Source organism: Melopsittacus undulatus, chromosome 4, assembly GCF_012275295.1.
Source record: "Melopsittacus undulatus isolate bMelUnd1 chromosome 4, bMelUnd1.mat.Z, whole genome shotgun sequence".
NCBI lineage: Eukaryota > Metazoa > Chordata > Aves > Psittaciformes > Psittaculidae > Melopsittacus > Melopsittacus undulatus.
In genome coordinates, this window is record NC_047530.1 from 68185075 (window position 1) to 68211710 (window position 26636).

The 26636-nt window shown below is 53.8% G+C and overlaps 4 protein-coding genes across 6 annotated transcripts; 3 read left to right on the forward strand and 1 right to left on the reverse strand.

Moving 5' to 3' along the window:
• The first annotated feature begins 119 nt into the window (after positions 1–119).
• PPA1 (inorganic pyrophosphatase 1) lies at positions 120–11017 on the forward strand. Its single transcript, XM_005153697.4, has 11 exons — positions 120–242; positions 381–445; positions 2897–2950; positions 3398–3517; positions 5463–5549; positions 5859–5985; positions 6490–6617; positions 8132–8217; positions 8444–8513; positions 9618–9657; positions 10690–11017. The coding sequence occupies exons 1-11, from the start codon at positions 179–181 to the stop codon at positions 10719–10721; spliced, it is 873 nt and encodes a 290-aa protein (XP_005153754.1). The 5' UTR covers positions 120–178; the 3' UTR covers positions 10722–11017.
• Positions 11018–11282: 265 nt separating this feature from the next.
• Positions 11283–17094, forward strand: SAR1A (secretion associated Ras related GTPase 1A). The gene is made up of 7 exons (XM_034062291.1): positions 11283–11429; positions 11795–11869; positions 13122–13241; positions 13787–13852; positions 14415–14518; positions 15140–15271; positions 15979–17094. The coding sequence occupies exons 2-7, from the start codon at positions 11812–11814 to the stop codon at positions 16093–16095; spliced, it is 597 nt and encodes a 198-aa protein (XP_033918182.1). The 5' UTR covers positions 11283–11429; positions 11795–11811; the 3' UTR covers positions 16096–17094.
• A 593-nt stretch (positions 17095–17687) lies between these two features.
• On the forward strand, positions 17688–20068 carry TYSND1 (trypsin like peroxisomal matrix peptidase 1). Of its 2 annotated transcripts, XM_031042858.2 has the most exons (4): positions 17690–19109; positions 19181–19314; positions 19396–19581; positions 19669–20068. In XM_031042858.2, the coding sequence occupies exons 1-4, from the start codon at positions 18103–18105 to the stop codon at positions 19878–19880; spliced, it is 1539 nt and encodes a 512-aa protein (XP_030898718.2). In that variant the 5' UTR covers positions 17690–18102; the 3' UTR covers positions 19881–20068. The 2 variants fall into 2 exon arrangements, with proteins under 2 accessions (XP_033917958.1, XP_030898718.2); XM_034062067.1 differs by lacking the exon at positions 19396–19581 and having other exon boundaries at positions 17688–19109.
• A 423-nt stretch (positions 20069–20491) lies between these two features.
• On the reverse strand, positions 20492–25800 carry SPOCK2 (SPARC (osteonectin), cwcv and kazal like domains proteoglycan 2). 2 transcript variants are annotated; one of them, XM_034062411.1, is made up of 11 exons: positions 25585–25800; positions 23506–23514; positions 23251–23296; positions 22855–22969; positions 22679–22781; positions 22491–22599; positions 22295–22414; positions 21991–22209; positions 21417–21479; positions 21145–21282; positions 20492–21046 (listed from the first exon to the last, which is right to left on the reverse strand). In XM_034062411.1, the coding sequence occupies exons 1-11, from the start codon at positions 25783–25785 to the stop codon at positions 20901–20903; spliced, it is 1269 nt and encodes a 422-aa protein (XP_033918302.1). In that variant the 5' UTR covers positions 25786–25800; the 3' UTR covers positions 20492–20900. The 2 variants fall into 2 exon arrangements, with proteins under 2 accessions (XP_033918302.1, XP_033918303.1); XM_034062412.1 differs by lacking the exon at positions 23506–23514.
• Positions 25801–26636: the final 836 nt, after the last annotated feature.

Below are 26636 nucleotides of genomic sequence, written 5' to 3' on the forward strand. Positions count from 1 at the left end.
GCCGCCCCCCTGCCAACCCACACCGAGACCGGCTACCGCCGGTCGTGCTCGCGTCCGCGTGGCGCAGGGCGGAGCATGTGCTGCGAGTTTAGCGCATGCGCAGTGACCAACCCCCGAGCCCTGGGGGCGCGGCGCAGCGCGGCTGCGCAGTACGGTACCGGCGGTCTGCGCGGCAAGCATGGCTGGGTACAGCGTGGAGGAACGTGCTGCGCCTCACAGCTTGGAGTACCGGCTCTTCTTCAGTGAGTCTGCCGCCGCCTTCCTTGTCCCTTGCCTTCTTGTCCTCCCGGGGTGAGGGTTGGGGGCCTGAGGTGCGCCCCCTTCACAATGAGAGGTGTTCCCTTCAGGCCGCGCCTGACTCGCCCCCTTTTGCCTTGCAGAGGATGCCGCCGGGTGTTACATCTCCCCCTTCCATGATATCCCAATCTACGCGGATGCCGGCAAGGTAAGGGGAGAGGGACCGGCGCAAAGAGCCCTCGGTAGTTCGTGTGGCCTCGTCGGCTTGGGGGCAGTGGCTAGAGAGACCGCGGGAGCTGTGGGTGTGAGCGTTGGTGTATCGGTGTTCTGCTAGGAGAGTGGTCCTGCCAGCCTGGAATACCTGAGAGAAACTCCCGGTCCCTTGCACTGCTTCTTGGCAGGAGCACCTCACAGAAGCATCGTCAGATCTTGCAAAGACTTCACCTCTCTTTCGGGTAGAGTGACGTAAGAGAAGAGAGCAGGTGATCCGATTCGTATGTTTGTGTCTGAAATACGAGTGATTGTCGTGAATTTGCCCATGAGGCCACATGAAAGGGTTTTGGGTTAAAAGAATCAGTTTTCTATTTAGCTAATGTCTACATCCACGCCCACAGGTGATATTTCAGGCTTGGGTTTTGACTGCAGTAAAGCCACTTTATAATCAGCTGCTGATCAGAAAGCAGGGATGTTAAATTCTTGCCGTAGCAGCTCTTGGGAACCTTTTGCCACACAAAAAAGTGCAGTGTTGTAGGGCTTTTACATCCTTTCCTCAGGTGGTGGTTAGGCAAATTGGGCTGTTCTGAATCACTGCCTAAGTGCCTCAGCTCTAGGAAGCTGAAACGGCTGTGTTTCAGTTTTCACTGACTGCTTTGTCAGTGGGAACTAGGGCTCTCTGACTGTGTTCCTTACCTTTGTAGCTCATTTCTCCTTTTAACACGTACTAAAAAGCTGTGCAGCTTGAGAAACAGGGTGGATGAACTGTTGTAATGGAGATACAGAGTGGATATAGGAAAGGAAAAGAGTATGCTGAATTGAGAAATGAGCCTCTAAAATGTACCTGATTGAGCTTTGAGGTGCAAGTATTGTCAGAATTTGCTTTGGGAAGCCTGACATGGCTTTTGCCTGCTCAGGAAGGAAAAGACAGGTTGTAATCATCAAATACAGTGGTGAAGCAGTTTTGGTGGCTGACTGAGAGAGCAGTTTTCAAAAGCAGGTATCTGAAAGGTAACTCGGGCAAGGCAAATCCAGATGACACTGCATGCTGCAGACACGGAACAGGGGAGGAAAGAGCAGGGGAGTGAGCATAGGGGTGAGGAGGGTTTCTGTGGACTGGTAATGCTTTACAAGGGAAATTGGCCTACTGGGGTTCACTTCAGCTGCTTAGTACTGCTTGCCAGCATCTCGGTGCCAAGTCATTAAGAGAAGCAAGAATCACTGAAGGTCAGTCCCTGAAGTTACACAATAGTGCTGATCACATTAGACCTTTTTCTGTTGCTGAAGTGACTCTGAAGAGGTTTTACTTGTTAATTAGTAGGTTCATTGCCAGCCAAGGTAGGAAGCCCAGCTAGGAGCAAGAGGTTGCTTTACCCTGTCTGGGCTCCTTGATCTTTATCCTTAGACTTCTAAGACACTGAGAGGATTGCAGGGTGGGGTTGGTTTTTTTCAGTCTAGGGCTCAGATGTGCTGACCTCATCTGTACCTGTGTGTCTCGGTATTGCAAAGGAATGACCTTGGGCTACTTACTGGGTCTCTTAGACAAAGGCAGATTTGTAAGATCAGTTGTGGGAAAGCTGCAAGCCTAACAGATATGTACCCCCAAGTTATCTTTCCTTGCCTGCAAGGCCATAAGCACCCTGCCTACCCAGTTACAATTACTTCAGTCCTTTCCTCAAGCTACTTATAAATACTATATACTTTTTCACATATAGATTGCAAATGAACAGTAACCCCCTGCAATTAAGGGATGTAATAAACTTGTGTTAGGAAAAGGTGTGGGCAAAGTCAGTGATGTAACAGCACTTGTTGCACAATAGCAATCTAATTATGGCACGATACAGGTTTGAGGGGCATTGCAAGACTAATAATAGTGCTTAACATGGGGATTAGAAACCTTGCTAATGCTAGAGAGCAAGGTTTGACTTTTTGTTAAAAGCTGTAATCTCTACAAACAGCAAATGTTAAGGTTCAAGCATGGAAAAGCTTGCTTTCTTGAGGAGCCTGATTTTAAACTCTTGAAAGTCCTCTCAGCCCAGCTGGAGTCAACAGTAGATGTTATCAAGTATCACCTGTAAACTAGGTACTGCAAGATGTGGTTCTGTTTCTACCCTACATCTTTATCCTTGCACCATGCTTCTAACAAGGTCTGCCTTTATAGGAGTGTCAGTTTGGAGTGGGGGAGCTCATGCATCTTTCCTTGCTTCAAGACAAACTAGACTATTTGGTAGTAATGTTCTCTGTTGCTAAGAATAGTACACAGGTACTCATGGTATTAACTAGGTGTAGCTAGTAGCTTACTGCTACCAACTGTATCAAAGCTGGCACTGGGGGGGAAAACTATGGTTTTCATGTGAACTGGCTGTCATGCTTACTTATATGTGTCCCTAGTTTAAAGTGTGGTCTTGAGATTCCTTCCCATTCACTGATATTTTGCTTTCTTCAGAATGTGTTCAATATGGTTGTGGAAGTACCTCGATGGACAAATGCTAAAATGGAGGTAATTGTATTACAGTTCCTAGCTTAAGTGCTTGAGCTGACTTGTCTATTAATCTTTGGCTTTGCTGATTCTCTCCTCCTTACTTCCACCTTGTGAATCTGAGTGGTTTCTAACTTCTCGTGTAAATACTTGTTTGATGCTAAAGGTTTAGTCTGAGACTTGCAGAAGTTACAATAACTTCGTAGTCTTCTGTGACTTCTGATTAAAGCAGCATCTTCTGGCTCTCAACCCCATGTGCTTCTGATGTTTGTAAGTCTGCTGAAAACTATATCCCAGGAGATGGCAATACAACAGGAAATGGAGTTATTCAATATCTGCTGTAGGCTTCAGGGTCAGCTCCTGGTCTCTTGGCTTGTCAGATAGTGGCCAGCTCCATTAAAAAAATATAATTAAATTCTTGGTTTTTCTTAGAGCAGAGTGGAGAGATTTCTGTAACTTTTCTTTCAGATTGCAACAAAGGATCCTTTAAACCCAATTAAGCAAGATGTGAAGAAAGGAAAACTGCGCTATGTAGCTAATGTGTTTCCCCATAAAGGTTATATCTGGAATTACGGTGCTATTCCACAGGTACTACGATTTGTCTCGGTGGCTTATCCTTTCTGCTTGGGAGGAGGGAGGATGACTGTGTGTGTCTCTGACTACCATTACATTAATGAGCAAAAAGTTGGCTGAAAGTCTGATCTGGAGCACAGCATTTGTAGCTGAATATATAGTCTTGATAATGAAGAGAGCTTGTTAAGAAAGCAGGGGTACTTTTAAGTAGAAATCTCAAGAGTTAGGTTTGTAGCTCATACTGTGAACAGGTTGTTTGAGGATGAGCAGCTGTTGCACCTTTCATTGGCCACCTGGCAGTTTCATTGGACAGTAGCTGGCAGGTCCTTGTCTTTGGATCAAGGAAGATGTCACTACACAAGGAGCTGATCATCTGGCAATGCAATGCCCTCAGTTCCTGCCTTATGAAGCATAAAGAGCTGAAGTTTTAGACTAATGGTACAGAATCTCAGTGTACAGCCCTTAGGCTTAATCTTTACAGAAGATTCTTCTCACAGTGAATTAGCTGATAGTTTTAGGCTTTGTATGTGGGCTACAAAGATCTGAAGACTGTGTCTTTCCCATTTCTGCCCCTCATATTGTTCAGGGTCTACAACACACAGCTAGACTAATGTATTGACCTGTTGGATGGTAGTGCATGCCCTATTCTGTGTTGGTTCTGAGTGGCAGAAAGGCACTTGAAATCCCTTAGCGCAAACATACTTTCTCTGAAACACCTGGTAAGGTGTGACTGGCAGATGGTGACACCTGAATGTATGCTCTTAACTGGCTGGTGACTTAGGTAAAGAGGACCTTTGAGCAAGGCTGTTTGCCTCTGATGTTCTCCAAGGTTTGAGTTTCCTTTAGAGAAATAAATTCTCAGTGACAGTTCACAGGGCAACACACTGAATTTCATAGCTGTAGTCTTGATAGCATTGCATCTCAGGTGTTTCCTCCAAGTGGGTTAAGATGGTGTTTCAAAGTTAAATTGTTTCCTACTTGGATGGATTCTGGAGCAAGGTTTTTTTTGTACAGAATTACTGCTTTTGAAGCCTTACTCAGTCATGTGTTAGTGATTCAAAGTTGTGCATGCACTAAGGACAAGGGACTGAACTTAATGCTTCCTTGCAGAGAAGTGTGATGGCTATTGTGAAGAGTCCTTAAGCACCACCCAGGTTTCAGTACATCATCCTGAGTGCTCTGGGTGCATGACAAGGTCTTGACTACTTCAGTTGTGTCCTGGAATGCAGAAATTTGGAAAAAGCATTGCTTCTTTATACATCTCAATAGCCTTAGAGGTAGATGCTCCTTACAGTGCAAGCAGGCACAGTGTCCTTTTGCTCCTGATCAGAAGAGTGTTTTAAGCAGCTATTATTTTTGGAGGCGTAGCTCATGTGCCTTCTGAAGTCCTGTCATTCAGCTTATACTTGCCACTTTAGGTAAGATGCACTAGGACACTGGGTAGCCCAGAATATGGGACTCTGTATTCCTGTCACTGCTCTGGTGTAACAACGTGTCTTTAATTGTTTAATTAAAAGGAAACAATCCACCCTGTCTGTCTTCTGTCTCTGGTGGACTGCTATCTGGAGTTCAGGAAACTTCTGTTAAGACATGAATAGCGAGAGGAATAGGCAGGCAGCCAAATCGATGAATGTTCTTTATAGATGTGAACTTTACCTTTATGTTGCTGTGCAATGGAGGAGGAAGTTTGGAAAGCTGTTGGAAAATGGTTTGTCAGTAGGAGGGAGCAGTTTACTTTGGCAAGATAAGACCTTTAGTTTGGATTCAAACTGCTCTTGCAGGCACAGGTGAAATATAGCCCAACCACTAGATCTGAAAGCTTGTGTGAAGTGGGCCATCACCTGTATTTTGGAGGCAATTGCATGCCTGAAATAAATCTGCTTTTAGATTCCTCTTGCAACCGGAGAGTTCTTATTTGTGTTGGGTTTTTTGGTTTGTTTGTTTGGTTCTTTTTTTTCAGACTTGGGAAGATCCAGGTCACAAAGATGAAAATACTGGCTGCTGTGGAGATAACGATCCAATTGATGTGTGTGAAATTGGAAGCAAGGTAATGTGTTATAAAGGGTAACTCTCTTTTGAAACATATCATTAATGTCTCTAAAGTAAATTATCTAGAGACATTATTCAGTCCCTATCTCCTCTACCTTAAGAATGTGAATTTTCCCTGCATTGTCTCTGGAGATTGTTGATGAGGTCTTACAGCACAAGCCATGTGAGCCAAGGATTATGAACTGCTGATAAATGATACCTAATTTCCTGGTACCCACTGCTTGCTGAACTCTCATAGCTCACACAGTCTCCTTTTGTGCATTCATTGGATGCATCAATACAGACAATAAGGTCTTTGTCCTTTCAGGTCTGCTCTCGAGGAGAAGTTATCAAAGTGAAGGTGCTGGGCACTCTGGCACTGATTGATGAGGGTGAGACAGACTGGAAGATAATTGCTATCAATGTTGAAGACCCTGAAGCAGACAGCTATAATGGTAAGTAACAGGAGGGAGGAGCAGACTCAGCTGAGAGCCTGTAGGAAACTTTCACTTTAGGACATGGGCTTAATCCTTCTATGCCATGTTATTAATCGGCTGTGATACTGGAAGGACAGCAGAACAGGATGTTGTCAGTGCTATATCAAAACATTTTACTGTTTTATCCCAAATCATCTGCCTCTTGCACATGTTGGCATCTTGAAGAAGAGAATGGTTGTGAGGCCTGTCCTCTGAGTTGAAGGAAAGGGATTGTTCAGTAAGTCTCTAATCAAAGCTGTTGAAATGAGTCCATGCTCCTGGTAGCAATCAGTTTATACTGTGTATATGAAACACTAACTTTCTTGTGCAGATATTCACTTTATGTCTTTACTATAACCTGTCTGAAATGTTGCAAAGGCTACTTGAGGAGGGGCTGAAAGAGGGGCAGCTCAGAAGAGCAGTAAAGTAGCTAGGTAACTTCTGTCACTAGGTCTGGCTAATAAACCTTTTCTCTCTGGCTAGATATCAGTGATGTCAGAAGAATGAAACCTGGATACTTAGAAGCTACAGTGGACTGGTTCAGGAGATACAAAGTACCTGATGGAAAGCCAGAAAACCAGTTTGCTTTTAATGGTGAATTTAAAGACAAGGTAGCATTGCCTTTCTTAGTTACTGTGAGCGTGCAAAGGCACCCCCTCCACAAACTGAGGTCAGGGTGCCTGGGGACACGAACGAGTAGTTGCTAAGAGAATGGGTTTCTAGGAGGCTACTAATAATTGGCTTAATTCTTCCTGCTGTTTTTCCAGCCTACTGTTCAGCTTATTTCCAGCCTAGTGCTTGCAGGAATACTGGGAGAAAAAGCATAGGGTTATCAACCTGCTAATGTTGGATATTATCAGTGTTACTTTTAGATGACATTGATGTGAGATCACTTTAAGGGCTGGGAGCCATTCTGTCAGAACCAGGATGGAAAACACTAGGTTTATTTGCTCCTGCTTTGGAGCAAGGATGCATGACATCACCCTTTGCCTCCCTTGCTCACTGGTTCTGTTCCACTGCAGCCTGGTGCAAGTTGAAGGACACTTCTCTTTCTTCAGGCATAAAATGTTCCCTCACACCCTTTGAGTAAGGCTCTGCTATGGCAGCATTGTACCTCTGCCTCTTCTCTGGGTTGGGTCAGATAACTTATGGTTCCTGAGTGGATGAAATCCTGCTTCTGCACCCTTCCTCCTCTCAGTCCTGCTGTGCCTTTAGTGTGTTAGTGAGGTGTCTCAACTCCTAGAGCTCCAGAGTTGGTGCAGAGAAGGGGGGGCCTTGCAAAGCCCCGCCTGGGAAGGAAAGGGTAAGGGAGGCTGAAATGGAAGTCATGTAGGAGTAGGCCTGTTCCCTTAGGCTTTAGCACAGCAGTAGCTTGAGTGGGCTGGGACATCTTACTGCCTCTCTGGATGGGTGGAACCAGAATCAAGACCAAATTATAAAGTAGGGACAAATAACCATGCACATTCATGCAGTGTTTTACTTGGCTCTGTATGGTATCAAACCAGGATATTTATTACTGGTGTTGGTGCAAAGGATTTTGTGTACTTCCTTCTTCAGCTGACAGGATAATGCTTGAGCATATAGCACTTTTTCTTCTAAGGAGAAAAGCTGTGATATGCTTGAAAGCAGATTCATTATGAAACAGTTGCAAAGCTAGAGTAGGTGCATATCTCTTCCTGTTGGTCTGCACAGCAGTTGAATGATTGACCCAGAGTGGAAAAAAACTCACGGGTATGCTGGGATCAGCTAGCTGCTGGAGGCAGACTGGGAGGGAGGACAGCAGAGTGGAGATGCTTTAGTAATGTAGCACTGGCCTGAGACTAGAATATCTGTGTTCAGTTTCTTTTGGCCTCAAGCTCACTAGGTGACCTTGGCATATCCTCCTATCTTGAAAGTAAAACAGTTCGTGTTGTAAATCTCTGTTTCAGATGTTGTATGCTGGGAGGTTGCTGTTGTTCCTGAATGGTGCAGTAACGGAAGAGGGCTAAGAGTTCCTTCTAGAGTCAGAAATTATCTAAAACCAACTTATAAATACTGGCCCATTGTTCCATGTAACTGATAGTCTGAAGAAGATGGTCTAGTGCTTACCCATAATATGATGTTTCTTCTCATCTTCACCCTTTAGGATTTTGCTGTGAATGTCATTAAAAGTACTCATGAACACTGGAAAGCTTTAATAGCAAAGAAAACTGATGGAGGGGAGATCAACTGGTACGTCAGTGCTTGTGGTACTTTGCACGTTCCTTTTGCCTAAACAAGTAACACCAAAACTGCCTTTTCTGAGTGGTGCTATGCTTCATGTTAGCTGCTGGCTGTCTCTGCAGACCTCTCCCTTCAACTTGGCAACTGTAACAGTGATTCTTAATATTCTATTATTTAATACTCTTGGGAGAGAGACTTGGCTTTCACATTCTTACAACTGACCTATCTTTTCTAGCACAAACCTGACCGTGTCCAACAGTCCCTTCTGCTGTAGTCAAGAGTGTGCAAAAGCTACTGTGGATGCAGTAAGTACAGATTTGAGTATCCTAGTATTGTGCAAAACAAGACTATTTGTGTGGTTAACTGTCCTCTCTGTGTGAATAGTGCATTGTATGCTCAGAACAGCACCTGTTTTTGATTGAATATGATGTATGTGGAGCAAGCCAGATTTTCCTCCAGAGGCTTCTCTTTGCCCTTAAGTCATCTGGGAGATGGAGTCCAAACCACAGTTTGCATGAAGGGCTAAACTTCAGCTTGGCTGCCAGCTGTTCAGATAGGGTTTAAATATTTGGCCTTCCAAGAGCTTCACAGTACAGGTCATTTGACAAAAGGAAGACTAATTCCTGAGAGCCTTAGAGCCAGGGCCCTTGCATTCTTTGAAGTGAAAAGCTTAAAGTTCTAGTGTAGAACTCATGTCCACCTTCAGGGCTTAACTGCATCTCCTTACACATATGATGTGCTGCTGGTAACTTGAAAGGGGTTAGAGGACTGGAACAGAAGAATCAAAATGCAAATGTTGCCTCAGTGTATGGGGATGTGACTGAAAGCCAGAGTCTTTCCGTATCCCTGGTGGGACTCTTGAATCCATTGCATTGGTTTGAAAAGTGCTTATATTCTCTGGTGGTATCCAAATTACTTTTAAGTTTTTGAAAGTGCAGCCCTTGTGGAGGATGTGTCACCAGCCAGGGCCCGTTGCTCTTTGGTTGCTAAGTAGCAGGTGAAAGCTCTTCAGAGAAGTTTTCTGAGAGTCTCTTGTAGTTCTGTTCCACCATCACATTGTAGGTTCAAAATAAGCAGGCTGCTTGCAGCTGTATTGATGCTGGAGCAGTAACTACTTGTAGTGAAAAGCAGATGGCACTGCAGCCTGTGCTTAAAGCAGAGCACCTCTGGCATGTAGGACATCTATGGAATGAGGAGGCTGTGGAGATGACAGGACTTGTGCTGCATGTAAACTCATTTACTCCCTCACAGCTGACCAGAGCTGGCTTCCACAGACCAGCTCATGCTGCTTAGATCTTAAATGGTGCTCGTTAAAGACTTGTGAAGTTCTCAGTGATGTCTTGTGAGCTTTGGGTGTAAGGTCAACCTCTGTCAGCAGCTGCTGTCTGCTTATGCACTTCTTGTTTCAGGCACCGCCGTCTAAAGCTGCCAACCCAATCCCACCTGAAGGTGAGTCTCAAACCCCACATTTATATTCCAGTACTGAGTGGCGACTTCCTCAAAGGAATTATCAGTAGGAAAATGAGGGTCTTAGCTGATGGCTGGGTTTGGCTCTAGCATCAGGAGAACAAGGGGCCTTCTTGGACCTAACTTGTGTCAGTAATGCAGTTTAATTCCTGAATAACATCTGTCGTTGTTGCTTTACTCCTTTGGGTACACAAGGTGGGTAAATGAGCGGTAAGAGAGACCTGAGGTGTAGTAGTTCACTTCAGAAGATGTTAGCTTGACCTGACAGAGTCCTGCGGAGGACTGAAGTGCAGTGATAGCAGGAGATGAGTTTTGTTGGTTCTGCAAGATGAGTTTCATCAGTATCCTTAGTGCAGTCAAGCCAAGGAAGGGAAGTGCTCCCTACCCACACAGAACAGAGGCAGAAATTGGATGCACATTCAGTACTTCAGTTGCAGAGTTACACAACTCTGTAAGAATGCAAAGGCTGTGGGATGGATCCCCACTCAGCTGTCATCTTTTCCTTCCATGCAAGGTTGCGCTGGGTTCCGTGCATGGGAAGTCTGGACATTGTAGCAGGGACAAGACCCAAGGGCAAGCTGATGATGGTGTTGAGAATCCACAGTTGCATAGCAGAAAGAGGAGCTAGGCTTTCATTTACAGTCTTTCCATGGGCAATAAACTTGTGAAGAAATTGATGTCTTCTGTGCAGACAAGGGAGTTGGAGGCAAAATGACTTTGTCTCCCCAAGCCAGCTGAGACAGAGGAAAGCCAAGCTAGCTCTGGCTTGTTGTCTCTGCTCACCTGAACTGAATCATGCCTGGGTGTTCCCAGTGGCATCCTGAGTGAGGGTGGCTTCTTCAGGAAAACAAACCCATGTAGGCAGGGTCATGCATGAACCTGTTTGCTGGGTGGTGGAGTTGTTGACAGGAGCACTGGAGGTGAAATGCAGTGCTGTATGACTACTTAAAAAGTGGGTAGCTACTGAAGGAGTAACCCCCTCATGGTTTGTTTGGTGTTTTCTGACCCTTACAGTTGACAAGTGGTTCTACTACCAGAAAAACTAAGGCCTGGGACAGCTGTGTCCTTTGTACTACGGAGTCACCACATCTGGGAATAGACTGAACCATAGCTTCAGTGTCAACACCAAGGAGACATTGCCTATATCTTTGCTGATTAGAATTCTGTATCTAGCAGTGACGTGTCTGCTGCACTGAGGTCTGGTGGAGGCTAGAAACCCTAATTTATAAAACCACACCACCCTGCTTGTGCATGGTTGCGCGGTGTACTTTGTAAACCCTGACTGAAGATCATTCACCTGGTACGTGTATGGATCCTAGAAATAAAACCTACTGCAGTAGCACTGTGGAGCTCCCTCTCCTTTCCCTCCATGCAACAGTCTCACACCCCTCGGTTCTGTGTTGGGGGCTGTGAGCTTGGGAGGAGATATGGGAGGAGTTACCGGCAGTGCGGTGCCGGGGCCCTCGCAGGGCCTGTCCCTCCTCCGGAAGGGGTGCGAGGACGGCCGAGGCCGGTCTCGAAACCGCGTCCTCCAGAGCTTGGCGTTACCGCCCGGGGGCGGCCTCGAACCCGGGACCTCCTTGTGCGGTCGGGCGGCGGCGTGGCGTCAGACGTACGGCCCACGTGGGAAGCCAGCGCGGCGAAGCCGCCGGGCCGGAAGTGGGCGGGGGACGCGGTGCGACGTATTTCCGGCGGGGAGCTGGCGGCTGCCGAGGAGGGGAGTCGGTGTCGCGGCGGCCCGGGAGCAGCCGTCGGTGAGCGGCGGCGGCGGGGCCTGTGGCACCGTGGGAGACCGCGGCGGGCGGCGGGGGCCGGGACGGGCTCAGGGCGGAGGCGGGGGGTGACACGCAGGCAGGGCGGGGGTGGGGCGGGGGCTAGGCCGCGCCGCCCGCCCTTGAGGCCGCCGTCAGGGCCGCTTCCCCTCTGCTCCCCCCACCGCCGCGGTCCTGCTGCCGGCCCGAGCCCGGGTTCGGGGTGTTAGTCACCGCTCCTGCCGCCTGGCCGCGCTCGGGCTCCGGAGCCAGGGAGCGGAGCGGGACCTGCTCCAGAGTGGCAGCATCCCGCGGCCAGGGCACGCCGCCGGCTTCCAACCCCTGAAACCCGGGTTTTGTCCCCGCAGGCGAGTAATCTTCAGCGATGTCTTTCATTTTCGAATGGCTCTACAACGGCTTCAGCAGCGTGCTGCAGTTTCTAGGTAATGCCACATTATGTGGGTTAAAAAGCTCAGCTTGGGCTGTGGTGGCTGCGCTTAGATCAGTTTGGTTTCTCCCATTTGCCAGCATCACTTAAGAGCTGGTGATTAAGGCATGCTTCTTTCAGAGTGTGCAATAGCTCTGTCTAGGATGAAGTCTGACAAGAAAGCTGCAAATCAGCAAAGGGTATTTTACACTAGGGGGAGAAACTTTCAGAATATCTGGAGGTGTTGGCCTCCCACTCAATCCTTCTCTTGCCATTTAAAAATGCAAGAGCAGCTGGGCTGATGCCAAAGCCCTGTGTAGCCCAGGGCCCTGCCCTGGGCAGATGTGCTGCCTAGCCAGGGAACCTTGTCTTCCTCCTCGTGGCATCCAAGCTCACCGGTTCCACCCAAGCTTGCCCTACTGCTGTAGCTCTCTGGCTTGCTTCTTCTCCTCAAATGATCACTTCCCACACGAAGCTACCAGTTCCGTGACATGCCCTGTGGAGCTGCTGGCCACTGACTAATGTGGGTGATCCAGGTTGAAGGCTCCTTGGGGAGATGCTGGCCAAAACATTGCCCAACCTGGGGTGACCTGTGCAGCTGGGCTGGCTGCTACACTGTGGCACGAGCAGCCCTTTCCCGGGCTGCAGGTGATGGAGAAGCTCCTTGTGCCAAAGTTGTGAATTCCATTGGAAGTCCTTGCCAAGGGATAGGATGCTGTCCATCCCAAATGCCTCACAGTGGTAGTGAGGGATGAGAGAAAGTTCTGATGGAAACCTGAGGAAACTTTGCTGTAGCAGATGCCACAGCATTTTGTTCACCTGGAGGTGAACAAAAAGAGCCAACACCAAACAAGTTTATCAAAGAAAATGATCTCTTGTTTCACACTTTGCACTGTTTCTTCAACAACTTGCTGCTATCTTTTACAAGTTTATTTAGTTTTCACATTTAAATACTCCTTTGGGGCAACATATTCATGCATAAGCATTGTACATAAGCAATACTTTGCTGCACACTCTTCTGTTAGGGGGTATCTGAGGAAAGAATTCATTGCTCTTAGGAATATGAGCTTAGGAAACATTTGTTGTTGTAGACAAGACTGTGGGCTTCCCTGGTAAAAGCCAGTTCAAGTTGTATGGGTTTTTTTCCCCACTATTCTGTGCCCGTGCTGGAAGTCCTGTATGTGCACAGCAGGCAGCATAGCCCTGAGAGAGGGATTCATATGCAAACAGCATCAAGCTGGAGTGTGTTTTGCTTGTTTTGCTTCCAGGTTTGTACAAGAAGTCTGGAAAACTGGTGTTCCTGGGCTTGGATAATGCAGGCAAAACCACTCTGCTGCACATGCTCAAAGACGACAGGCTGGGTCAGCATGTCCCAACACTACATCCCAGTAAGTCTGCCAGCAATGCAGCCCCGCCTGCCTTGTCGTGTGGGTTTTCCTCTTTAGTGATGGGGATCTGGTGTCGCAAGGTGCCTCAGTGATAGCTCTGCGCTGGGGAGACAGACTTTAAAGAGTCCTAAACCTGCATCTGAGGTTGCAGTTGCATGTTGGTTTCCTGGGCTGAAGTGTATTTGTGTTTTCCTCTCAAGTACAAAACTGAGAGCCTGAGGACTGGCATGGCTCAACTATTATGATGTGCCTCTCCTGGGGGGGAGTGGGTTTATAAGGAAAAGTATAATAAGGTATAATAATTGCAGCTTAGTAAGCATGTGCATAAGAAGGGAAGTGGGAGAAATTTTTTTCTCCTGCTCATGACTTTGTGAAATTACTCCATCAGAGTGGCTGAATTCTGTGTGGGGAATGCAAGGAATTCCTGAATTCTGCAGGGGATTCATACGAGGAGAGTGTGTGATGTTAACACAGGTCCCCAGGAAATTCTCTCAGTGACAGCTTCATTGTTTTCCCAAAACACAGCCTGTATTTGTACTTTTCAGCATCAGAGGAGCTGACAATTGCTGGAATGACCTTTACGACTTTTGATCTTGGTGGACATGAACAAGGTAAAAGTGAAGTTGCTGGGTGGGAGGCACCAAATGAGCTCAAGCCCCCTGATGTACACAGTGGTCCCGAGACACCTTAGGAAAGAAACATCTACCAAAAAGCGATACTGAAAGGTGATGGCAATTAACAGTACCTAATTATTCATTGCCTGGAATAATTTGTGGAGCAATATATGGAAACAACCTCCCAGCTCTAGGATACCAATTGTCTCAGTGGTTCAATAGTTCTGCTTAAGTCTGGCACTTTGGAGAAAAAATGCTGCCAGTTTATGACTGAAGTATTTTTAATTCTAAGCAAAGGTTTTTTTTGCCATTTTTAAAAATACGTAGAAATACTGGAAGACAGACACCCTAAAGGCTGCCAAAGCTTGCTTACAAAAGCAGAATGTAGCTGGCTCTTTGAACTGCCTGGCCTGCAGCCTCAGCCAGACCCTTACCCAGGAGGTCTTCTGTTGTCTTGAGGAAATCGCAACAAAGAGTGTGGCTCCTATTTGGGTGTAGTTTTCCTGTTGGCTTCAGGTAGCGTTCTCACAGGGCAGTCTTTGTCACTTCTGTGTTCCAGCTCGCCGGGTCTGGAAGAACTACCTGCCAGCCATCAATGGGATTGTCTTCCTGGTGGACTGTGCGGATCACTCACGTCTTATGGAATCCAAAGTTGAACTTAATGTAAGTATACTTTCTTTTTTCCTTCCCCAAGACCTTTGAATAACTAAATTATAAGTAACCTTTGGGGGGAGGGAGGCTGAAGTCTGTGCACAGCACAGTTTGAGAGTCTCCTGCTTTGGATTTTCACTTCCAGTTCAGCTTTTACACTAGCAATGTGCCGTGCAAAGTGTGTGCTTGTGGGAACTTGCACATGACTCTAGGCAGGGACCAGATAAGAATGGATTTATAAGTACCCTCTCACAGGGCTGGAGAAGCTGGTAGGCCCTTACTGTGGGTTGATCTCAAGGCCAGGTTAGGTGGGACTTCTAGCACCTTGTTCTAGTGGAAGTTGGCCCTGCCTGTGGAAGCAGGTGAGTTTTAAGGTCCCTTCTAACCCAGATCATTCTGTGATTTTATGATCACTGTAGGCTCTTGAGCAGCCTTCGAAGAAGTTTTGAAACAGCCTATGGGTTTAGAGAGGACCTGCTTCTGAGAAACCTTTCCAGAGACACTCCCCTGTACAAGAGTACTGTAGCACCAAAACCTAGCCCTTGCTGGTCACAGAGCTTAGACAAAATATTGTCTTCAAATAATGAGGGTTTTGTCTGCCTCTATTTAACTTTCCTTCCATCTTGCACACAGGCGCTAATGACAGATGAAACTATATCCAATGTGCCAATCCTTATCTTGGGTAACAAAATTGACAGACCGGAGGCCATCAGTGAGGAGAAGCTGCGGGAGATCTTTGGGCTCTATGGACAGACCACGGGAAAGGTAGGGAGGGATTCCAATACCAGGCTGTCAATAAGCAAGGGAGGGCTTCTGTGTTAACTTGCAGAATGAGGCTAAGCCCAGAAACTAATCGAGCTGTTACTGTGAATTGGTCCACAATATCAACCCAAAATGAATCAGCAACAATAATAATAATAACAGGAGTAATAACAATACCACCACCACCCTTGGGCAAGTTTTGAAACTGCCAGACATGCAAAACACAGTACCTCAGCAGCAGTGAGGGGATTAGGTGTCAAGCTGGTATGTCAACATGTTGTCTAGCTCTTCTGCCTTCACTGCTCTGCATTTCCATCCCGTTACCCATCTGATTGCTTTTTCAGTGTTTACAAACAGTACAGTTGGAATTAATTAGGAATACTGGTAGTGGTGGCAGTAAAACACTGCAAGTAAAACACTAGTACTCTTGGTGCTAGCTTGTGCATGCAGTGACGATTGCTTCTTGTATCACATTGCCAGGCATCGCAGGTACATCACACTGTGCCTCAAAACCCATTTGCTTCAGTGTTTCTAACACCCATGCTCCCACACTCCTGGCTTTGAAAGTCTGGTGCAAAGGGGCTGTGATGCAGCAGAGAGAGGAAATTCCCTGGGCAGAAACGCGTTTCCCTAGACAGAGATTTCCATAGAGGGCAGTGACTCTTCCCTGAGGGCGGCAGGGGTTCTGACTTGCCTTTGGATTTTCTCAGGGAAACGTGCCACTAAAAGACCTGAATGCACGCCCCATGGAGGTGTTTATGTGCAGCGTGCTCAAGAGGCAAGGCTACGGCGAGGGCTTCCGCTGGCTATCGCAGTACATTGACTGATACTTGGACGGACACGAGAGTTTTACTCCTCTGGACTGATCTTGTTCACAGCTTCCTATGAACTTTTCTATTTAGAACACGGAAGACTTTCCAACCGCATACTGGCATTGACCAAGAGACTCCTGGTTTTCGGCTGCCCAATCGCACAGTGGTGACACAACTCTTTTACACGTGACGGGGAGGCAGCACTGTTCTGCACGCGGGTGCACATCGTCCCTTTAAGTTTGGTTACAGTGGGGCTGGTGTGATGTGGGAAGTCAAACTGCACGCTGCACAGTAACAGCTGAGAAAGAGAGCACGTCTCACCACTGTGGTTAATTGACTTAAGGAAAAGGAAGAAAAAGCAATTATATTTTTTAAAGAAAGTGTTCATGTAAACAGCGTCCCTTCTAACTTTTTAGTTGACCGCTCATCTTGTTTAGTCCAGAGTCTGGTTAGGGTTTTTTTAAAAACATATTTAACGATATTTAGGTATTTCACAAATTACTGAACCAAGGTATCACGATATTAGAAGTCCTCAATAAACATAGCATTTGGGCTTAACCGAGCTGTAGGGTGGCTGTGCTGTGTCACGCTGACCGACGACAGCAAGGCTGCCGTTGAGGCTGATGTGTGCAATCCGAGCTTCTTTAGTTTACAGGGATATGTTTTAGGAGGAGGGGAGCCCCTGCAAGCACACCTGGTTTAGTGTGTGCAGGTGGTCGCCAGCACTTGCCCCCCATGGGATGCTGGACTCAACCCCAGTGTGCTGCTGGCTCCCCTCGCAGCTAGGCTGGGCCCCCCTTTGCCCAGGGTGTTGAATCCTTGCTGCAGCATCACAGGAAGAACCTTGAAGCTGTTTCGGTGGTTGTAGCTTGGAAGTGTTTGACATTTGCATATCATGAGGTTATTAATGTAGACTAAAGCGGTTTCTTTTATACTCAACGGACTTTTTGTCTGAAGTTTCATTACTGTCTAGCGCTCACTTTCAGTTAAATAAAGGTGTCTTTCTCCTCCAAAGGGGTAGCGATCCTCAGTCTAACCTGGCATTGGCTGCGCGTGCGTGCCTGGTGCTGCTGTCAGTGAGGGGAAAACAAAATGCACACGGGCAGAACAAACTCCCTGTCACCAAGCCCTCCTCCTAAGGCAAGCAACGAGTGCTTGACGTTAATCCGTATACTCAGCCCAGGCTCGAAGCCACCCTTATTCCCAGAGCAGCAGCGAGTGTTTGAGATGCTGCCCTAGCAGGCGAAGCAGCTTCAGGACAGTCCCACACCATGGCAGAGCAGAGCCCATACAAAAATTGAGTGTGCACGGACCTGGCAAAGCACTGCTTTGGGGAAACGCGAAGGCAGGATAGCTGCTGGTGAGGGGAACTACAGCAGAGCAGAAGGATTGCCGGCCTCGGGGCTGGTAACTGGCAAAACTGGTGGATTTCAGGAGCAAGCAGGGGCTTTCTTCCGGTGTAATAGCCCAGCACTGAGGCCTGCAGTGCCATTTACTCCCAGGGTTCTCGGAGTTTTAGCCCTTTGAAGGGATTCTGCAGGTACTGGTACCTCTTTTGGCAGGGAAGACGAAGCTTTGGTGCTCCCTCGTGTTGCGGACGAACAGGCCCACAGAGCAGAAGCTTCGTCACCCCGAAACGGGAATGCCAGCGGCTACGTTGTGCCAACATTTCCTGCTCCTCGGGAGAGCAGGGAGCGAACACTTCCGTGAAGCCAGCGGGGCTGGACCCGGCAACATGCCGGGGGACAGACGGACGGACGCCAGCACCCGGCCCGGGACCGGCGTGTCGCGCAGGGACGGACAAGCAGGGGGGGCAGAGGCGTGGCCCAGGGCCGAGAGGGACAGGCCCCTTCCCGGGAGGTGGTACCGAGGCCCGGCCCGGCCCTCCCGGTGGCTGCGGGCCGCGGGGGGGCGGTGTCGGCGCGGTCGGGTCTGACTCGTTCCGCGTTGCATTGCTCGGCACCGCCTGTCCCCGCCCCGCCGGCAGCGCTGCCCGCATGCAGCCCGCCCCGGGCCGCCGCCATGGCGGAGGAGCGGGTCTGCTGCGTGGTCAGCGTTTCCAGCCAGACCGACGGCTCCTGGAGCTGCAGCGGTGTGGTCCTGAGCCGCGGCCCTGCGCTGGTGTTGTGCCAAGGCGCTGTCTTCACCCCGTTTCTGCGGGACGGCCCCACCGCCTGGTCACAGCCCCGCGCCCTGCTGCCTGCCGCCCTCCGGCCCTGCCCGCGCATCCTCGTCCTGCAGCCCCCGGCTGGAACCCGCGTCCCGGCCCTCGGCCTGGACGCCCCGTCCGGCGGCCTGCAGCAGCATGAGGCCGGGCTCCTGGCCCTGGTGCCCTGTGCTGCCTTCCAGCAGGCGCTGGGCAGAGCCTTCGGGCCGGCCGAGCAGTGGCGCTTCGGCGGGGAGGCGGCGGGGGACGACCCGCGGGCCCTGCACTGGTTTGCCTGGCTGCGGGTGCCCGGCCTCGACACCCCCGGGGAGGGCTGGACCGCCCGGGCGAGCGCCAGCTGCCTGCGCAAGGGCGAGGGGCTGCTGGCCTGCGGGTCCCCGTTCGGCGACCTCTGCCCCGACCTGTTCCTCAACACCCTGAGCAGAGGGGTCGTGAGCAACCTGGCCGGTGAGGAGAACGCCCTCATCCTGACGGACGCACGGTGCCTGCCCGGCACTGAGGGCGGCGGAGCCTTCCTGCCCTCGCCCGATGGGTCTCGCTTGGTGGCCGTCATCACCGCCTCCTTCTGCTGGAAGGGTGCAGAGTGGGTCGGGCTCACGCTGCTTTGCTCCCTCGCCGCCATCCTAAGCAGCAGCGCCAGCATCCTGGGAGAAGCCGGGGTGGTGGTGCCGCCGGTGCCGGGGCGGGTGGCGGCGGTGCCGGCAGGCAGCGGGCAGGACCCGCTGGGCTGGGTGGCGCTGGTGGAGTGTGGGGCTTCGTGGGGCTCGGGGGTGCTGCTGGCACCGCGGCTGCTCCTCACCTGCCGGCACGTGGTGGAGGCGGGGGTCCTGCTCCGGGTGATGCCGGCACCGGGTCCTGGCCGGTGAGTGCGACTGTGGCCCCACCTTGTCCCCCCGCTGTGTGCCCCTGCCGTGACATCTTGTGTCCCCTTAGGCCTGCCACCACTCTCAATGGACGTGTGATATTCACCACTGAGGAATCGTCCCCCTTCGACGTGGCGGTGGTGGAGCTGGAGGAGAGCGTGCCCAGCTTCATCCCTCCATGCCCAGCAGACAGCTTCCTCCCAGGTAAGTGGACAGGGGACACATGGGGTGCCGGAGGGGAGGGAAATCACCCCCTTGCATCCACCTTCTGCCTCCTCATCGCAGGGGAGGAGGTGAGCGTGGTGGGGTTCGGGGCGCTGGGGCGGGCGTGCGGCCCCTCAGTGACAGTGGGAGTCCTGTCGGCCGTGGTGGCGGTGGCTGGGCGCCCTGTCATGCTGCAGACCACCTGCGCTGTCCATGGAGGCTCCAGTGGTGGCCCCCTCATCTCCTCCCGTAGTGGACGCCTCCTGGGTAAGCTGGAGTCTCCCATGGGTGAGGGGCTCATGTGTGTCCCTGAGCAGGACCTGGTTACACGGGCATCACTCCTTTCCCCACCAGGGATTGTGGCCAGCAATACCAGGGACACTGGTGTGGGATCCACTTACCCCCACCTCAACTTCTGTATCCCCATCACCATCCTGCAGCCCCCCATCGCGCACTACCAACACACCGGAGACCCTGCTGCCTTTGCTGGGCTCAACGGGGCGAGTGAGGGGGTGCAGGCGGCCTGGCGGCTCCAGCGGCAGCCGGGGCTGCCCAGCAAGCTCTAACCCCCCTGCGGGGGGGCTGTGACAGGGACAGCGCTGCCGATGCTGTCAGGACTGTCTGGACCCCAGCAGAGGGTGGGATCCTGGGGTGGGGGACAAAGCCTTTGCCAGCTGCTGGTGTCCCCAGACTGGGGAGCCTGGAGGTTGTTTTGTTTTGTTTTCTCTCTGGAGCCATAAATACTGCGAGTTGAGGCCCTGCTGTCCTGTGGTGCTGAGCAGCTGGGGTGGGGTGAGTGCAGGTGCTAGCTGGATGTGGGCTGGATTGGGATGGTCTTGTAAGGGATGTTCTGGGTCAGGAGTAGGATTGAGTAGGGGTTGTAGCTGGGAAGGGACATAGGTTGGGGTCCAGGATCAGGAAAAGATGGTAGTTCTGGGTGCTGCTGTGGCTCAGGGTCCTGCAGAAGGGGGAAGATAGGGCTAATTTGGGGCTGGGCTGGGGTCAGGTGCTGGGGTGAGGAGTAAGTATATTTGGAAGGTCAGTTCCATCCTTATGTCAGCTGAATGTAGGGACCAGACCAGGGGCACCCCCCTCTCCCTGAGGGACAGGAGCAGGGCCCCACCAGCAGCCCCACAGGAGCACGGAGGGCATCAGGACAGGCATGGGCAGCAGAGCGCTTGACACAGCACGGGGTATTTATTTCACAGCCGCTACACAACGCCGGGGGCCGGGGCGGCCACGCAAGCACAGCACGAGGGGGATGCGGGGCAGGGGCAGGTTATCTATGGGGGGGGTGGTTTTGTTCCTCTTCTCCCCACGTTTATCAGCGCTGCTGGCCGGGCCGCAGGGCACACAGCCCTGCTCTAGGCCTGCGCCGCTTTACCCAAAGACAAAAAGCTCAGATTCGCACAAGCGCAGCTCCCGCCCCGCTCGCCCCCTCCCTGGGCGAGCACCCCGGTGCCCCATCCCACACAGGGCCGTGGGGGTACCCCTGCCCCACACCGCACCAGTGGTGGGGGTTCATGGAGACCCCCAGCTGGGGGGCTGCCACCCGGCTGTGCCGCCCACCAGGCTCTGCTGCTCCTCTACCAGATGTAGCCACCATCATCGCCCTCGCCTGCTTCGCCCTCCTCTTCCTCGCCTTCCTCACCCGTCTCCTCCGGCTCCTTCTCCTCCTCATCCTCCCAGCCCACGCTGCTTCCGAAGTCACCTGAAAACCCTGCTGCCTCCTCTGCCGGGGCAAGGGGCAGAGGCTCATGGCCAGGTCCTGGGGCTATGGCCCCCTTCCGGGGCAGGGGGTCACCCCCGCCTTACTCTCCGTGCACTCACCGCAGTCAGGGCTGCCATGGCTGCGGGTGCCCGTCAGCTCCACACCGTGCTGGTCCACACACCAGCACTCACCGCCGCCCGGCTCACACTGCGCCCGCTGGTAGTACCCATCCTCATCACAGCTGGGGATGAAGGTGCCTGCAGGGACGCAATGACACCCACGGCCACCCAAACACATGCAGTGCAGGGCCCCCCCAGAGGTGCCCATCCCTCCCCAGCCTGGCTGTGCAGGGCCCTGGCAGGGGACAAAGGTCCTGGGACCCCTCACTCACCCGGCTTTTTTTTAGCTGCTTCTTGGATCTGAATCTTCTCCAGCTCCCTCAGACAGGGCGGCTCTGCAGCACCCCCGTATGCCCTTAGGGTGGGTGTGCAGCCCCACAGGGTGGGCATCCCCCAGCCCTATGGCAGCCCCCTAACCCCACCGCGTGTATCCCCATGGTGTGCATTCCCCCCCAGCCATGTGGCATACAGCCCGCTGAGACCCTGCAGCATGCAGCCCCCCATGGTTTGCATACCTCCTGACCCATGGTGTACTTCCTCATGACCCCACAGCATGCACATCCCCTACCTCCCCCCCAGTGTGCTGCCTCCCCAACTCCACAGCATACATTTCCCATGACCACACAGTGTACATCCCTCTGAATCCCATGGCACGCATCCCCTGCCATGGTGTGTATCTCCCCAGTGCACTTCCTGCCATGGCAAGCATTCCCCCTACCCTAACCCCACAGCATGGATTTCCTATGACCCCACAATATGCATTACCCTGACCCCTTGGCATGCATCCTCCTGACCCCACAGCACCACCCCGGTCATGCACCCCTGCCCCAGCAGGACACAACGCACTTTCCCTCCAGAAGCAGAAGCACCACTCGGGAGCAGAGACACGGCCGTCCTTGGAGGTGTCGCAGGAGTTGAAGAAGGCGCGGATGCACACCTCGTACTTGTCCAGGTTGATGGCAGCCAGCTCAGCCGCCTCCAGGAAGAGATCCCCGCTCGTGTCCAGCCGGGCGAACATCCACCCCACTGCCTCCTTGCAGCTGGCTGCTACGCTCCTCTCCAGTGCTGTGGGGCAGGATGCGGCCATGGCTGCCAGGATCCCCCCATGGAGAGTGCCCCACATCCCCTCCCCTGCAGCAGGGACACGTACCAGTGGTCGGGCTGGCTGGGAGGCCACTGGAGCCGTTCTGCTTGGCGTTCTCCCGCAGCAGCTGGAACCAGTCACGCAGGCGGTCGCCCAGGTCGGCCAGGTCCTGCCCGGTGCACGGCTCTGGGAACAGCCCGGGGTGCGGTGTCAGGCCGGGCATGGCTCGGGGACACCCCGCAGTGCTCCCCATGCCACTCACCTTGCTTGCTGTCAACGGCAGGGCTGTGTGGGGTTGGGCAGGGGCACTGCCCCTCGCACCGCACGGTCAGCTGCTTGCTGGCCAGGCACGCCTGCTGCTCCAGCTTGCACTGCGGGGCGGCAGTGGGACATCGGCGGGGGGGACACGGCAGTGCCCCGCTCCCTGCCGTGAGCTGCCGCCATCCTTACCGCTGAGCTGTAGGTGTGGCCGTCGGAGCCGCAGACGGCAGCGAGCGGTGCGGCGTGGCAGGGTCTGCAGCCCCCGTGCCCCTTGGTGCTCGGCAGCTTGATCCTGCACGGGGTGAGAGGCAGGGTTAGTGCTGGGCACGCACCCTCACCTCTCCCAGCCAGAGGCTCAGCCCTACCTGTGCTCCAGCTTCTTGCGGCTGATGCACATGGCACGCTGGTAGCCCTGCGCCACACACACCTTGTGCCGGCTGCACTTCACCTTCTGGCAGGGGTCCTTGGTGGTGTCCAGGGCTGGGGAGGGCAGAGAGGGGCAGGTGCAGGTGGGGACCCCTCAGGGGAGCCCAGCAGCAGTGGCCACCAGCCAGCCCAGCACAAAGTGCCATTCAGACTGCAGCTGGGCAGACCCCAGGACCAGCTGCTGCTTCCCGGCACACACCAGCCCCAGTGATGCTCCCAGCTGGAAGGGAAAAGCCTGGGGGGTGCAGGCAGAAAGTGTTCCCCAAGCCATTGTGGCTGGCACTGAGCCCCGTGTGCCCCATCCCAAACCTGTCCCAGCTCCATCCCAGCGGTACCTTCATCCCCAGGCTGGTTGTCCTCCCAGCTCTTGATGTAATCGTCCTGCAGAGGGGGCAGAGCCTGGATGAGTGCAGGTGGCAGGAGAGGTGACACCGGGCCAGGTGTGCCACCACCCAACTTGGCCCACCGGCCCGGCAAGGCTTCCCCTGCATTGCACACACCCCCCAGCAGGAGGGGAGCAAGCAGGGGTGGGGAGCAGCCTGCCCCTCAAAAGCAGCCTGCACCAGGGCAGAGGGTCCCTGGACGCTCACCTCCACCTCCTGGCAGCACAGCAGCGAGGCCCCAGCCGACACCGGAAAGAAGAGAGAGAGAGAGAGAGCAAGAGCGCACACCGTCAGCCCCGGGACAGCCCAAAACCTGTGCTCCTGGCCCCAGCCCACGGTGATGGGCACCCTGGGCCAGTTCACCACCCTGACCTTCGCTGGGGCCCAAAGGTCTTTTCACCCCCCCAAATGTCGCAGTCACCCACCCCCATTCTGGCTCAAGACCTGTAATCCTGGAGAGCTTTTATAGAGGATAAAACCTTCCACACCAGCCAGGAAATGCAGGGAACAGGGATGGAAGAGGTATTAGGTGGAGGAAGCCCCCTGGGTCCCAGCAAGGCCCCATGGGATCCCTGCGGGGTGGCAGTCCTTGTGCTGCTGCCCGGTTTTTTCCATAGCAAGCCCAGGAGCAGGCTTAGATGGATGTCGCTGCCTGGGGAGGCAGGGCTGCTCCCCTGGGCCCTGAAAGCATCCCAGGAGCCAGGAGGAGCAGTGGTAGACTCAAACCCTCCTGGCAGGCAGCATCGCTCACCCCACAGGGTGCTCTTGTGGTGGGTTTCATGATAAGGCAGGAGCATCCCTGCAGCCCTGGGGAGGGCAGGCAGGGGTTTGGATGGCAGCTTGAATCAGCGGCAGCTCCGGAGGGGATGTCTCCAGCTCCAGCGCAGCAGCGTTTGCGCTGCAATCGATAGCCGCGTTCCCGTGCCGTGATTAGTAACACTGCGGTGCTCAGCAGCTCCCTGCAGCGCAGCTCTCAGCACAGCCGCTGGCCTCCTCCCCGCTGCACCACAGGTCGCTTACCCCCCCCCCCCCCCCCATTCCAGTTCTGCTTGGCCAAAACCCACATAAATCCACGGGATTTGCTTTTTAATCCACGCTAGCCACCGGCAATGTCATAGACCCCTGGACCCGAGGGGATCTGGCACAGTTAGGCAGGCCCCATGTGTGCTGCTGGCACTTGAGGATGGGGGTCTCTCAGCCCCAAATCCCACGGAAGTGCCCAATGCCATGGGGGCACATCCACACGTGCTCCTCGTCGAGCATTTTGCAGGCGGCTGAGGTCCCGGGTGCCCAGCGCTGCACTGCCCAACCGGATACATTGGTGGTGGTGGTCTTCGGGGAGGCATTAGCCCATCCCAGGCACCCTCATCCGTGATCTGTTCCCCTGGCTGGTTTATCTGGGGGGGGCCGCGGGGCACATCTGCCGGCAGCGCATCCTTGCTCCAAGGTGAACCTGGACACGCACTTGAACAAAGACTGGAGGGGCCGGACGTGTGCCCCCTCCCCACTCGCCCGGCTGCGCAGGTCCCCTGGACAACCCCCTTGGCTGGGACTGCAACGAGGCCCCCCCCCCCCCCCCCGGACTTGAGCTGGGTGTGACATGGGGGCAAAGGTGTAAAATAAGCCCAGGAAAGACCCCAAGTGCCCCAGAAAATTAAGGGCTGGAAACAGATGTCACTGAGGGGCTGCGTAAAAGCTCCGGGTTAGGGGATCCAGAACCGAACGCGCCCGTCGGCTGCCATCGCTCCGGAGGTGCCTGCATCCTCCTGGCTCCTGACTCGCGTCCTCCATCCCCGGGACCTCCATCCGCTGGGACACAGCCGGCCCTGGCTCCCCGCAGGGCTCAGGGGAGCAGAGGTGCCCTGAGCCCCGATGCGCTGCTACCGAGGGGCTGAGGCTAGGGCGCAGCCCCCGCGAAGGGTGGGCAGGGCCTGCCCGTGCCTCTGCCTGTGCCCTGATGCGGTGCAGCGGACAGCACAACCAGGTCCCTGGCGAGATTGGCTTTGGTGTCAAGCCCTGGCCACAGTGGCCTTGGCATGAACCGCGCCAGGTTTGGCGATGGGCACGGTGGTCTCGGCGCTACCGAGCCGCGAGCATTCCCCGGGTACCGGAGCCGGCAGCCGCCCACGGGATGCGAGCAGCGCCGAGCACCCCCGGCTGCCTGCGACGGAGCTGGTGCCGGGGGGAGGGTCGTGCTGCGGCAACCGCAGCGGCGGGGAGGGGGCTCCCTGTGCCGGCGGCGCGTCCCGTTCCCCCCCCCCCGCCCCGCTGCCGGCGCGGACTCACGTCTCGGAAGCGGTTCCAGTGCTTGATCCTCCCTCCGTACTGGGAGATGGAGGAGAGCCACTGCTCATCCTCCATAAAATTGCCGGGGCTCTCCCCCGCCGCCGCGGCCCCGGGGCCGGTGGCGGGGCCGGCGGCGGCGGCTGCGGGCAGGAGCAGGGCCAGCAAGGCCATGAGGGCGCGGCGGCCGCCGCAGCCCCGCATGCTGCCGCAGCGCCGGGGGGAGCGGAGCGGTGCGGAGCGCTGCGCACGGGGAGGCGCCGGCGGCGAGTGCGGCCGCGGGGCGGCACCGGGCGGCACCGGCGGGAGGGCCGGGGCGGGGCGTCCAACGCGCCCGCCGCACCTGCGCGCCGGCAGCGGGGCGGGGGAGCCGCCGGTGTCGCACGGCAAGGCACGGCTGCATCCCGGTCCCTGCCCGGTCTCCATTCTCTATCCCTCATCCTGCATCCCTGGTCCCTACCGCGTCCCCACAGCGCACCCCCCATCCCTTCCACATTTCCACCGGGTAACCCACATTCTGCATTCCCAGTCCCTACTACGTCCCCATTCCATACCCCCGGTGCCTGCCATGTCCCTATCCTGCAATCCCCAGCTTGCATCTCCTGACCCTGCCGTGCCCCCACCCTGCAGCCCTTGCCCTCCATCCCCACCAAACCCCTGCCCTCTATTCCCCCATTTTCCAACCCCTGTTCTCACCCTTTATCCTCTGTCCCCGCCATGACCCCACCCTGCCTCCTCCATCTTTTACCCCATCACTGCCATGCCACCCTGTGATCCCTTGGCCACCCCAGCACTGCATTTTGGGGCTCCAGGAAGGATGTCCACCCCAGCCCCGAGGGAATCCACCGAGCAAAGCAAGGCAGGCAAGTTCCACAGCACTGCTTTTGGGGTTTCCCTCCTCTCAGCGCAGGGAAGGCAGGTAGGCAGGGCGGGCATGGGGCCACTTGCAGGGACATCTCTGCTGACGCTTGGCAAGGAAGGATGCTGACAGCTCACTCCAGCTGCATCTGCAGCTAGGGAGCTCCCAGCACACACATGGCTTTTCTTCTCCGCAA